Below are 14,260 nucleotides of genomic sequence, written 5' to 3'. Positions count from 1 at the left end.
TTTTATGGTTTCACTCAGTCGAGTCGACACTTAGTCTATTAATGAGATAGTTTCGTACCTCGGTGAGTCACCGCTCAGTGTGTTAATAAGATAGTTTCGTACCTCGGCGAGTCGACACTCAGTGTGGTAATAAGATAGTTTCGAACCTCGGCGAGTCGACACTCGGTGTGTAAATAAGATAGTTTCGTACCTCGGCGAATCGACACCTAGTGTGTAAAACGACATAACGTCATGGAAGATTTTCACATATTCAAAATTTAGAAAACGCTGTTCACTCAAAGATAATAAAATCAATGTGACACTCAACCAAAGATAATAAAATCTATGTGACTGTTACAGTTCACTCAATGAAAGATGATATAATATCACCTTGTTTCGTAGTATAGCGGGAATACTTTGTCTTGTTCGACACGTTTTAGCTAGTGTAGCACGTGCTGTGTGCTATTACGTTTAGCAATGTATGCGAGTTGGGGGTTATTTCTAGGTGTCTACTAGCCGTAAACAAGTGAACTCGGCGGTATAATCATCCTAAAACATGATTCTCTCAGTTGGATGAGTATTATCTAGTCAGCTAGACTTACTACCTTGAAAAATAGACTTTGTGACAGTTCTGAAACCCAGTTATGCAGATTTCAAAAAGTAATTTGTGTGCCCACAAATTTACTAAGTTGTGAGGATCAACATAAATTCAACGAAAAAGTGAAATCCGAGTTAATGGCCGCATCCCAGTTGTCTGATACAGAACCCTCGTCGTCAAAAGCCAAAATAGCTGAGGGTATTGACTTTATACATTATCGAGCTTGTAAAGCTGGTAGACACGTCCGAAGCTGGTTGAAAGGCAGTTGAGGTTTGTGTTGCTTTTCCAATTGCCTCTGACTCAGACGACGAGAAAAAGATAGACAGGACTAGGGCCAGAGAAAATAACAAAATGAAAACTAACAAGTCTAAAACCAGACGTGGAAGGAGCAGATACACGCCATATGACGACACGAGGAACATGCCTATGTCTACCATTGGCCAGGTGATTACAAAGGCGTGTCGCCAAGGTCACAGACACTAGGGATGTGTTTTTTTTGCCAGTGGTAAACCCGGACATTGGCGGATGGTGGAGTCTCCCACTATCCCTAAGATATCGTCATCAGCGGGTGTCAGTAAGAAACAAAAATTGTTTTTGCAATTATGTGCATGCTAGTGTTGAGTCTGTATTCTCTAATGAACCGATGTCTCGTACACAAGGTGAGTGCCGTGTTACTGAAAATATAATTCACAATATTTCAGTTTACAATGATCCTACAAAAGAGGCGATTTGTTCGCCCTTTGGCAGGCTGAAAAGTAAGTTCAATCATTGGGAAAACAATTAAGGTACTTGTAATGTGTATTTTGGCTATTATACGCGAGGGTTATAGAATGCCCTTTCGAGATATTCCATCAGTTGCTACTTTGAATACCCAGAGTTCGTCCAATCAGAATAAAAGCTGTTACGTTTGAAATGTATCTCTGAAGTCGCATCGGCCCCTGTCGTAGTCAGTACACTCACTCTAGTGTATAACAAGGCTGACAAACCACGCCTAGTTTTAGATCGTAGGTATATCAATTTGTTTTTGTATAGATTTAAATCAAAATATGAAGACGTTCAAGTAGCTCGAGATACATTGTATGATGGGAGTTAGTGATTTCCTGTACACCTTAGACCTTCAATCAGCATATAACCATATAGAAATTTTCTCTGGGCAACGTACATATTTGGGTGATTGGTTGTCGGGCTAGACTGAATACATATCAGTTTTACAACTGTTTACTATCAAGAGTTAGCTGGAATGCACGTGTACTGCTCTAGACGAAGGGGCCTGCGGTGGTCGAGTGGTTAAGATGTCCCGACACTTTATCACTAGCCCTCCACCTCTGGGTTGCGAGTTCGAAACCTACGTGGGGCAGTTGCCAGGAACTGACCGTAGGCCGGTGGTTTTTCTCCGGGTACTCCGGCTTTCCTCCACCTCGAAAACCTGGCACGTCCTTAAATGACCCTGGCTGTTAATAGGACGTTAAACAAAAACAAACCAAATGCTCTAGACGAGGTAGAGTTCTGGTTATTGAATTTACGTCAGTTGAATGACAAGGATCCAGACTGAAGGAAACACATGCATGCACTGCTGTAGTGTGCACTTATACTTCTACCATCGGGTTTGGAGGGTATGCCTCCGCATGTATTGGTCTCCCTTTGGAGGACTGAGAGCTTCCCGGTAACACGTCCGTCATTGTTGCCCTGGAGAAGAACAGGTTATTGTCCCCATTCGAGGCAAGCCCTATGATGGGTGATTGTGTAGCTAACGTAGGTCCGTCTACGGTAGCGAGTATGGTTTCTGACGAGGCTTCAGGTAAGTCTAATAAAAAGGTAGGGGACAGTGATCCATTGCACCGGATTTTGTGATTCCAATGAGGTAATACTCGTGATCAATGGATACCAAGGTCGGTAAACGGTGCTGCCGATTTTCTCAGCAGATGCACGGACTGTGACGATTGGTCGATTCAACACTGGGTCTTTGAGATGTGTAAAAACTTATGGTGGCCACATGATGTGGACAGGTTTGCAACAGATTACAACTGTAAATATTAACGCTTTAATTCTAGATGGTGTTGTGAAGGTACAGAGGCAATTGACGCTTTCTCTGTTCCCTGATGTATGGCTAACAATTGGTTAATTCCGCCTTCTAGATTGGTCTGTAAGATTACGCGTATGGCACTATGATCGTGCCTGAATGGAAATCAGCGCCATTTTAGTCTTTATTGTGTACACAAGGAGATTTCGATAAATATGTAAAGGATCATCTTGTACTGTCTAACAGTAATGTTACGATGTGGGGAAGAGGTAAATCTTATCTTCCGGGATGTCTGATCGTATTTTGGTGAGCAAAAGGGACGACACTAACTGTAAATATTACATTCAAAGACTTTGATATCTTCTCATGGATTTCCCGCCCTACCTGCCAGTCATATTCATGTTGCACTCTACATGAACATTCTGTGTTGAGTACGGCCATGTATTCTATCAAATGGGCTCACAATGTCAGTGGACATACCGATCCTACTACGAACACTTTCAACATCAGTCTAGTGGAGGCATCAAAGTGCGGGGCCAAAAAACTGTGTAAGAAGACCCCGGTCACTACTGACATTTAAATTACTAGTACATTGTGTTCCGTATTTTCTCAGACAGAGAACTTGTTAATAGATAGAGATTTGACAATGATACTGATTTGCTTTTCAGGTCTTTTGCGTTTTAGTGAACTAAGTGATCTGTACTGTTCAGAGTAAAGATGTTTAAGGATTAAGTTTTATCTTGTTATAGGGAAAATTACGACATACCAGTACCACTAAGGCAATAAAGTTGTTATAAGTAAGGGCAGTACATTAGCCTGTCCCAATACAATGTTAAAGAGATGTACAGAACTAGCGGGGATTGATCTGAAGTCCGATGATTATTTGTTTACAGGTATACAGATCTAGGTCCGTCTGTAAGCTTATTCACTGAAATAAGCCCATCAGTTAAACCGGAGCGGGTGAAGCCATTATCAAGAGATTAAAATTAGTTTCAGACAGGACAGAGTTTGGTTTACACTCGCTCCTGGTAGGCTACTAAAACAGCATGAACGGTGTTTAAAAAGACATGGTCGCTAGAAGAGCGAATCGAGCCGATTCTTTATCCTAAATGTTAGAAGTAATTAAGAATATAGATTGTTATTTTATATCAATTTCATTTTTATCAATGCAACACGCTTTCTTTGTTATTATTTTTACACGGCGGGCTAAACGACAAATATATATTTTCGTTTTTGTGTTAGGTTGAGTACACTTTTAGTGTAGAGAAGGATACATATTCCCGCGTTTCGTAGTATAGCGGGAATAGTTTGTCTTGTTCGACACTTTATATCTAGTGTAACACGTGATGTGTGCGATTATGTTTCGCAGTGAATGCGAGTTGGGGGTAATTTTAGTCGTCGTCTCGTACTGAGCGCTCATACCGTTTTTGTCGCTGTATTGTACATTGTAGGTTCGTAATGGTCAGTGTCCAAATTGTACAGGAGAATCTAACATAGGTTCGTAATGGTCAGTGTCCAAATTGTACAGGAGAATCTAACATAGGTTCGTAATGGTCAGTGTCCAAATTGTACAGGAGTATCTAACATAGGTTCGTTATGGTCAGTGTCCGTATTGTACAGGAGTATCTAACATAGGTTCGTTATGGTCAGTGTCCGTATTGTACAGGAGTATCTAACATAGGTTCGTAATGGTCAGTGTCCGTATTGTACAGGAGTATCTAACATAGGTTCGTAATGGTCAGTGTCCGTATTGTACAGGAGTATCTAACATAGGTTCGTTATAGTCAGTGTCCGTATTGTACAGGAGTATCTAACATAAGTTCGTAATGGTCAGTGTCCGTATTGTACAGGAGTATCTAACATAGGTTCGTAATGGTCAGTGTCCGTATTGTACAGGAGAATCTAACATAGGTTCGTAATGGTCAGTGTCCGTATTGTACAGGAGTATCTAACATACATGCAGGTTCGTAATGGTCAGTGTCCAAATTGTACAGGAGTATCTAAAATAGGTTCGTTATAGTCAGTGTCCGTATTGTACGGGAGTATCTAACAAACAGTTTGGTTTATTCTAGTTCATATTGGTTTATACACCAGTTTATATTGGTTTATACACCAGTAAATATTGGTTTATACACCAGTAAATATTGATTTATACACCAGTAAATATTGGTCTATACACCAGTAAATATTGGTTTATACACCAGTAGATATTGATTTAAACACCAGTAAATATTAGTCTATACACCAGTAAATATTGGTTTATACACCAGTAAATATTGATTTATACACCAGTAAATATTGGTTTATACACCAGTAAATATTGGTTAATACACCAGTAAATATTGGTTTATACACCAGTAAATATTGGTCTATACACCAGTAAATATTGGTTTATACACCAGTAAATATTGGTTTATACACCAGTAGATATTGGTTTATACACCAGTAAATATTGGTTTATACACCAGTTTATATTGGTTTATACACCAGTTTATATTGGTTTATACACCAGTTTATATTGGTTTATACACCAGTAGATATTGGTTTATACACCAGTAAATATTGGTTTATACACCAGTAAATATTGGTTTATACACCAGTAAATATTGGTTTATACTTTAGTTTAAATTGGTTTATACACCAGTAAATATTGGTTTATACACCAGTAAATATTGGTCTATACACCAGTAAATATTGGTTTATACACCAGTAAATATTGATTTATACACCAGTTTATATTGGTTTATACACCAGTAAATATTGGTCTATACACCAGTAAATATTGGTTTATACACCAGTAAATATTGGTTTATACACCAGTAAATATTGGTTTATACACCAGTAAATATTGGTTTATACACCAGTTTGTATTGGTTTATACACCAGTAAATATTGGTTTATACACCAGTAAATATTGGTTTATACACCAGTAAATATTGGTTTATACACCAGTAAATATTGGTTTATACACCAGTAAATATTGGTTTATACTCTAGTTTATATTAGTTTATACACCAGTAAATATTGGTTTAATTATACATTAGTTTTGGTATAGTCCCAGTTTTCTCCGGAAAGTATTGAGAATTATTTCCCTTTACACGTGTTATGTGTCAGTAGTCTTCTTTAGTTTGTTCATAACTCACTTTCATTTTTTTGCCATATTGAAAATTCTTTGCAACGTGGCAGATATGGCCGTTCGACCTTAGAACAATTGACGTAAAATGCTATTTTTTGTTACTAGCTCCATCCAGTTACAAACATCTACACAACTATTTCCCATAAAGCTGCGAGTTTTACATTCCTGCCACTCTGATCATAGGCTACTCCCTACGGAGTACCTAATGTACAGAAATGAATTCAGTAAAATGTTGTTCTTTCACACTCTGTTTGTACTTCCTGTCAACACCATGTAAACATCCTGTCACGTGCACGTGTTGTACCATTTTAACCCAGTAAAAGCCCCAATCATTCCCAATGCTGAATTCAACTAAAGAATTCTATGATATATTATGTACTTCTGCTGTCAAAATATGCTTCTAATCAGTTGGACTAGACACAATATTTACGCATGTAGAGCCAAACACATTTGAAATATTTATTGCACACTAAAAATGTTTTGTCGAGAAACTTTGTAATAACATTAAATACTCCCATGTATTACGCTTATTTACAAAAGTTGGTTTATCTTGATTGTATAGGGATTTTGTTATTGAAATAACAATTTGTATTTATACGAGCTCCTCTCAGTAATTCCACCTAGCATTGTCATAACCGAGGATTGCTCTGTTTTATTCATTTGTTTCTATGAGAGACGACCTGTCACTAGTCCATATATTCCATCAGTTGCAATACAATACCTTCGTGTGGTAAAGGCTTTATACGAATTTCAGATATATTTTGCTGCACATCCCTTAACGCACCTCAGAATATGTTCGTTGTCAACTGCGTTTATAGTGCCGTAAATAGTATGGAAATGACGTTCAATCTTTAACTATGCAACAGTATAATTCTATAAGTCCAAGGGCTTGTGGAGAACAGAGATTTTCGTTACTGTTATAACAGAACACTTTAAAGGAAATAGTGTCATTTTAACATGTTATAAATAATAAAGCAATATAATTTACAGATATTTCCTGATCTGATGATCGGTTCAACCGATTCCCTGAAGAATCATCTTTTACGATTCGGGGTGATCGATCCATGTTTGTGGCACGCAGATCTGAGAGGGAATTACACTTGCCAACGGCACCTGAGATTGATCTTTTTCTCATTCAAACAAATCAGAATACAATGAAGGTCACTGAGTGAAATGCCTGTAAAGATAACACAAGTTGATACTATGTAATCAAATCACATTACTTTATTTCCTTTTGAAGTTTCGAGACAATTGGTCGTCGCATGTGAACATTTACATTAGACAAAATGTATCACAGAATCTTGGCATTTACCAAGCATCTATCGGTCATAGTAATCACACAGGAATCCCTGACCAGCCGTCCCCGCTATAGTGTAGAGCTATCCAGTAAAACAATCCTGTGTCTATTTATGTCAAGACAGTGTCACCGAAAAACCACGTTGCATTACCATGACCTTGATGAAATTCAACCTACGTAAGTGTGACAACAAGGACGCTACTTAAGACGCCGGTGATTAAGATCAGTTATCCTCAAGAGCACTACAGAACATCTACAACAGTGCTCTGTCAATTGTTCCGGTGACTATGATAAGTTATTCCCAAGAACACTACAGAACATCTACAACAGTGCTCTGTCAATTGTTCCGATGACTAGAGTCGGTTTCCTACTCCTTATAGTGTACACAATTTTTGTAGTCACGTCAAAAGTTTCTTCATAATCTTTTTTCTTTAATTCCATACAGATATGATATAGGACTATAAACATTTAATCATATTTCATCCTATGTAATAAAAGGAACCAATTTATAGTTCGTCCTACAGATAGAACAGGGTCTCTTTATACCTTCCGTGTCTACTGAATAGTGACACAGAACTTCACGGTGATATACTGCCATGCCTTAAAAACATTTTATCGTTTGCTTCATGGTTTAACATTTAAAAAAAAAAACAGAAAAAAACATAACCATTCATTTGAAGTAATTTGTTTGTATTAAAGTAGACTATGTCTTACCTTTATTATATTCCTGTACAAAACCAAAGATAGACCAGATTTGCTATTTTGCTAAGACTTAAAGTGGTATTTTTATCCATAAACAACATATTTGTTTTCCTATTTAATCAATAAACAACAGATTTGGTACTGTCTAATCAATAAACAAAATATTAGGTCCTATTTAATCCATAAACAACAGAATGGGTTATATTAAATCCATAAACAACAAATTGGTTCCCGTTTAATCCATAAACAACAGAGAGGGTATTGTTTAATCAATTAACAACAGATTGGTTCCCGTTTAATCCATAACAACAGATTGGTTCATGTTTAATCCATAAACAACAGAGAGGGTCTTGTTTAATCAATTAACAACAGATTGGTTCCCGTTTAATCCATAAACAACAGATTGGTTCATGTTTGATCCATAAACAACAGAGAGGGTCTTGTTTAATCCATAAACAACAGATTGGGTTATATTAAATCCATAAACAACAAGTTGGTTCCCGTTTAATCCATAAACAACAAAGAGGGTCTTGTTTAATCCATAAACAACAGAGAGGGTCTTGTTTAATCCATAAACAACAGAGAGAGTCTTGTTTAATCCATAAACAACAGATTGGATATGTTTTGCATACACTATTGCAGCTGTATTCAATATTCCTTTCTAGTGAACAACAGTTTAAACAACTTTTACTATTACGAGATACCAAATTAAAGACCATACGTATCATCAATATTTTTCAATAACTAGAAGAAAAAAATGTATTCCAATTCCATACATCACTTGCTCTTTGATTTCATATTAGCCAATCTAAAAGGCAGTATTATCTCTTCTGCAATGACCACTTGATTAAATAAGGCTAACATTAGTGAAAAAAGCCAGAAAAAAACCAACAAAAGACAAAAAACAAACAAAGAAAAAAAATGGACAAGCATTATAATATCAAAGGTGTTCATGACGAATCAGAATCATCCAAATACATTACTATGGTGAAATAATAGGATGTGATGTGAACTCGCTAATTTGTTCTTACTCGGAAGCCGTAACATTATTTTTCTTTTCTCGTCCATGCTTGTCACAGGGAATTAATAGACAATACTTTTCATAAATGCTGACAAACCAGGTAGCAAATGACCTCTAACTACATCAAAGTCGTTTTCCTCGTTTTTAACCGTCGTATAATTCGGTCACAGGTTATTCCCAAAAGTAAATTATTGACATTGGTGATTTAATGGCAACAAAGTAATGGACATTTTTATTGTGAATTCAGCTAATAAAAAAAAACATAATACATTCACATAATTCACTTCTAAACGGAAACAATACCCTGAATTCCTGATAGTCTCATCAATGTTACACAATACGCATGCACTACATACTGATCATTATTTTCTTAACACAACTTTGTAATATAAGTCTCTCAACAATATCTATCTGACCACGTTGTACAATAGTTGAAATCTTCCGAATTGTTATTTACATATTGACCTACATACATGTAGTTACATTGTAGTTAACTTGTAATTGTAGAACAACCCCAAGTATCGTCGATGTTTCCACTACCAGCATGTTTCATCAGACAATCATCCCAGTCTATCCATTTGCTTGTTTTCTATTGTTATAGAACCTTTAGATGGTGAACGAAAAGCTGTCTCTGTAGTGGTGTAGCCATTGTCTTTTTCGTCACTTCCGTTGCTCGATTTCAAAATGGAAGTTCTCGTGGTATCGAGTATCGCTAAACGAGACTTCCGTTTTCCTTTGCAACAAGTCGATAACGCTTTTTTGAAACTTTCCCTGAAGTTCCGTGACATGAAACCGTACACAATAGGGTTCACACAACTGTTTGCATATGACATGAGGTGGAAAGCTAGGCGCATCGGCTTCAAGTAGTATATGTGGAAACCGTCCAGTACCTTGAAGGACACGAGAACATTGTTGATGAGGATTGGACCCCAGCACACCGCGAATAGCAGTACTACGACGATCAGCATGATGATAACCTAGAGAGACAAAGGAACAAGGTTCGTGTCACACTAACATCTTATAATAATCTGAAGCTCTCTTTTTGTATAACTATTTATTTGTTATTACGTTTATGTTATGATCTTCATTATCTAGGGCTATGTAGGGATAAAACGGATAAAACTATAATACATACACTCGCAATAAATAGTCTAGATTGGAAAGTATAAGCATAATCAATATATACTCGTTATAATAAAATAGTACAATTGAACCACAAGGCTTGACATGATATTACGACTTATGGAAGGTCGCCATTTTGAAGCAATAACCTTCGTCACCTGTTTACGTGTGCGCGTGTCGTCTGTACTTTTGACTGGCATACGTCTCGTCGAGTCCCCGGATGTTCCTCGTGTCGAGTCCCCGTATGCTGGATATACATTAGACGAGGATCTTTGTGACGTCATCGTATATGACGGAGACGTAGAAGACCGGGCTTCTTTATATTGACATTCACTAAAACAAAGAAATGGATTTCATAGTGAGTGTCCAGTCATCATCCCTAAAATGTTAGTTGGGAAATGCTTTATTTAGAAATGGGATTTTTGTGAATTAAGGCGAGTAGGCTAGTTAATGTGTATTAGAACACATTATGTCGTTTTTATCAGCAAAAAATGGCCGGGAGGTCAAAAGGGTCCGGCTATACTCAGATGGTATTAGTATTAGATTATGATGTTCTGTACAGATACATCATATAATGGCAGTGTTTAAATACAGTTTGGTCAGTGAAAGACGTAATGACCTCAGAAAATGTATAACTATAAATCAGAGTAGACAACCAATTGACGCAGACAGAAATTAGATTGATAAAGATGGCCGCGGGACGAGAGTACTCTGGTTCGGATAGTATTCAGAAATAACCTAGCAAACAAGCGTCTCATGGACCCTGAATAATACTGTCAGTCGTCAGAAGTAACGTAACAACTAATCGTACCATGTTAACGTTAAGTACGTGTTAAACAAGAGTTTCTATTGACTTCACGATATCACCTATGAATCATGTTATTGTATGTTACGTTACTTTGAATGGCCCATCTGCTCTTCAAGGAAAGAAAGCATTTCATCAATTAAAAGAAGTAGTATTTTACTTGCAAATTTAAATTGTAAATGCATTTTATTTGTAACATTTGAGTAGATGTAGAGTGTTTATGTTATTTTATTTCCCCATAACGTGACATAATACAATGCAATATAACATAACATTACATAATACAACCAAAATCATTGTCAGAACGAGGTACTTGATGATTTCAGCTACGATCAGGCTCTAAACTACATGTAGGACCAGATGTGACGTGATCAAATTTCCATAAATATGTTATGTGTTTAATTATTGTGACGCTAGATATTTGTTTTTCAAATTGAAACTCATGACGTAACCATTTACAATTATGACAAAAAATAGAGGTTCCCAAACACCTGAGGGTTGTTTAACATGTTTATCTTACTTGAGCTAGATAAACATGATAAACAATCGTCACTCGTTTGGGTACATGTTTATCCCATAACTACTTTACTTACAAATGTCACATTCAAATTCTCTCAACGTAGTAACTAAATTCTATGAACGAAATAATTACGCGACAAGATATAGTTCGTAAAGGAAAAGTTTATTCTCTGTTTGGGGTTCACAACTTATATATAATGTCTTATCTCTTATCTCTTATCAGTTTAAGGACACGAGACAAATGTTCTGATATGTTTACATTTTTGTGTTTAGGATATAAATTCGTAAAAAAGGTAAGTAGAATGATGAAAATGTGTGTGTTCTTCTTTATTCTGTTGGTACAATATTCGTACCAAATGACACCGACCTAGCAACCACTGTACAACACGGAAAAGGGAAGCTTGATGCATACGTCTATGTTAAATGCTTCGAACGTTTCATTCAAATCACTACGACTTTGGCCAGCGTTTAACTACATTTTATGTATTTTGTTGTATATTTGTTATTTTTTCTGATGGTTCATTCATTACATTGTACTTCATATCGAGAATCACGGGTGAGGTAGGGTAGTCGGTTTGGTTCGCCATGACCAATGCAATATCTCGCTTCCATGCGTTGTCTTTTCCCGCATATCAAATGGATACACTATTCTGTCTAGCCACGAATTGTAACACCGATGCCAGAATAATAGACTGTTCTGTCTAGTTACGAATTGTAATACGGGGCCAGAATAATAGACTGTTCTGTCTAGTTACGAATTGTAACACCGACGTCAGAATAATAGACTGTTCTGTCTAGTTACGAATTGTAACACCGACGACAGAATAATAGACTGTTCTGTCTAGTTACGAATTGTAACACCGACGTCAGAATAATAGACTGTTCTGTCTAGTTACGAATTGTAACACCGACGTCAGAATAATAGACTGTTCTGTCTAGTTACGAATTGTAACACCGACGTCAGAATAATAGACTGTTCTGTCTAGTTACGAATTGTAACACCGACACCAGAATAATAGACTGTTCTGTCTAGTTACGAATTGTAACACGGGGCCAGAATAATAGACTGTTCTGTCTAGTTACGAATTGTAACACGGGGCCAGAATAATAGACTGTTCTGTCTAGTTATGAATTGTAACACCGACACCAGAATAATAGACTGTTCTGTCTAGTTACGAATTGTAACACGGGGCCAGAATAATAGACTGTTCTGTCTAGTTACGAATTGTAACACCGGGCCAGAATAATAGACTGTTCTGTCTAGTTACGAATTGTAACACGGGGCCAGAATAATAGACTGTTCTGTCTAGTTACGAATTGTAACACCGGGCCAGAATAATAGACTGTTCTGTCTAATTACGAATTGTAAAACCGACGTCAGAATAATAGACTGCTCTGTCTAGTTACGAATTGTAACAGCGGGCCAGAATAATAGACTGTTCTGTCTAGTTACGAATTGTAACACCGACGACAGAATAATAGACTGTTCTGTCTAGTTACGAATTGTACACCGACACCAGAATAATAGACTGTTCTGTCTAATTACGAATTGTAACAGCGACGCCAAAATAATAGACTGCTATGTCAAGCAAGGATTTGCTATTTTATCAAATAAGAGAGTAAAATATCGTGCAATTTTGTAAACAGCGATTTGAGGGGACAATAGAAATGTAACAGAGGCATTCGAAAATGAGGACACGGAATTGGATAATTTCTAGTGCTAATATATATATATTTATATACAGGTATATGTCTAATGATGATTATTGCAGAATAGACCATTGCATTTGCCGTTAAAACCAAACTCGTCATTGAATCTCCAGTCTATGACAACAAATGCATCTCTTACGTGCATTGAATTTAACACGAAAGGTACACGATTTAAATACCCTAAGGAATCAGATCAGCGGCCAGATAGTCACTTATCGACCTAGACATCAAGTCAGATAACTTTTGTGTCAAACGATTCCCAGCTCATCGTTTCTGGTAATGCTTTAAACCATCTTCTGATAAGATTTGTATATCAATGAGAATAGTTTAACCCTAGATATCTCCAGGGATGTAAAACAAACTTTACCGCCCGGAAGGCTGTGTGACGCCATAGGATGTGACGTATCGGCTTCAGTCCTATAGCAGCAGTACATTTATCGAATGGCATTACAAATCTCTCCTGAGGTTTACGATGTAGACACCCCCCCCCCCCCCCCGATTCCCCCCCCCCCCCCCCCCCCCCCCGAGATTAGTGTTTAACCCCGAAAAGATTGACCCTCAAGACAGAAAACTTGTGACTTGTGTAAAACAATCTTCATTCATCCTCAACTATACATACCTAGACTTTGATGAGCTAATTCACTCCCTGTAATAAAGAACTTTAACTTGAAGCCTGGTTATTATAACACGACAGGCAGGAGTTTAGGATACGTGTCAAGGGATATTTACAAATGTTTACAATGGAATTTTATTTCTAATTAAACGTTTCAAAAACTACTTGGTAAAACTCAAGTTACGATTCATCGCATAAAACAATTAGGGTTTCTTATCTTTCGTTCTTTAATACCGGTAAATAGAGAAAGTATCCTGACTGGTTTAAGTTACAGGTATATTGAACGTAACATACACGCTGAATAGTCAACATATACCTACAAAATCTAGTTACTCTTCACATGTTCTACCATTAGTTACATGTATATAATATATGCTTCATGATTTAAACTCTAATTGGTTACATAAAATCATTTCAACATGTTCTCTAATTATTGTATATGTTCGTTATTCCAAATCTTCTGGTAATATGATTTCATTAAAAAGCTCTGATTAGTTACATATTTGTAGTATTGCACCGTTTACTTGTTATGATGAACTGTACAGGTGTAGGCCTGGCTGTAGTGGTTAGGAATGTTATGATGAACTGTACAGGTGTAGGCCTGGCTGTAGTTGTTAGGAATGTTATGATGAACTGTACAGGTGTAGGCCGGGCTGTAGTGGTTAGGAATGTTATGATGAACTGTACAGGTGTAGGCCTGGCTGTAGTGGTTAGGAATGTTATGATGAACTGTACAGG

At 37.0% G+C, this 14,260-nt stretch overlaps 1 protein-coding gene across 3 annotated transcripts in view; it reads right to left on the bottom strand.

Moving 5' to 3' along the window:
• Positions 1 to 6,939: 6,939 nt before the first annotated feature.
• Positions 6,940 to 14,260, bottom strand: part of LOC117325010 (allatostatin-A receptor-like) — a 136,979-nt gene continuing 129,658 nt past the window's right edge. For all 3 annotated transcript variants that reach the window (XM_033880884.1, XM_033880882.1, XM_033880883.1), the window contains exons 6-7: positions 10,034 to 10,208; positions 6,940 to 9,730 (exon numbers count right to left, since the gene is read on the bottom strand). In XM_033880884.1, coding sequence (XP_033736775.1) covers positions 9,314 to 9,730; positions 10,034 to 10,208 — 592 coding nt within the window. In that variant the 3' untranslated portion in view covers positions 6,940 to 9,313. The remainder of the gene's footprint in view (positions 9,731 to 10,033; positions 10,209 to 14,260) is intronic.

The sequence above is a fragment of the Pecten maximus genome, chromosome 4 (genome assembly GCF_902652985.1).
Source record: "Pecten maximus chromosome 4, xPecMax1.1, whole genome shotgun sequence".
Classification (NCBI taxonomy): Eukaryota; Metazoa; Mollusca; class Bivalvia; order Pectinida; family Pectinidae; genus Pecten; species Pecten maximus.
This window is presented reverse-complemented; position numbering and strand designations above follow the sequence as displayed.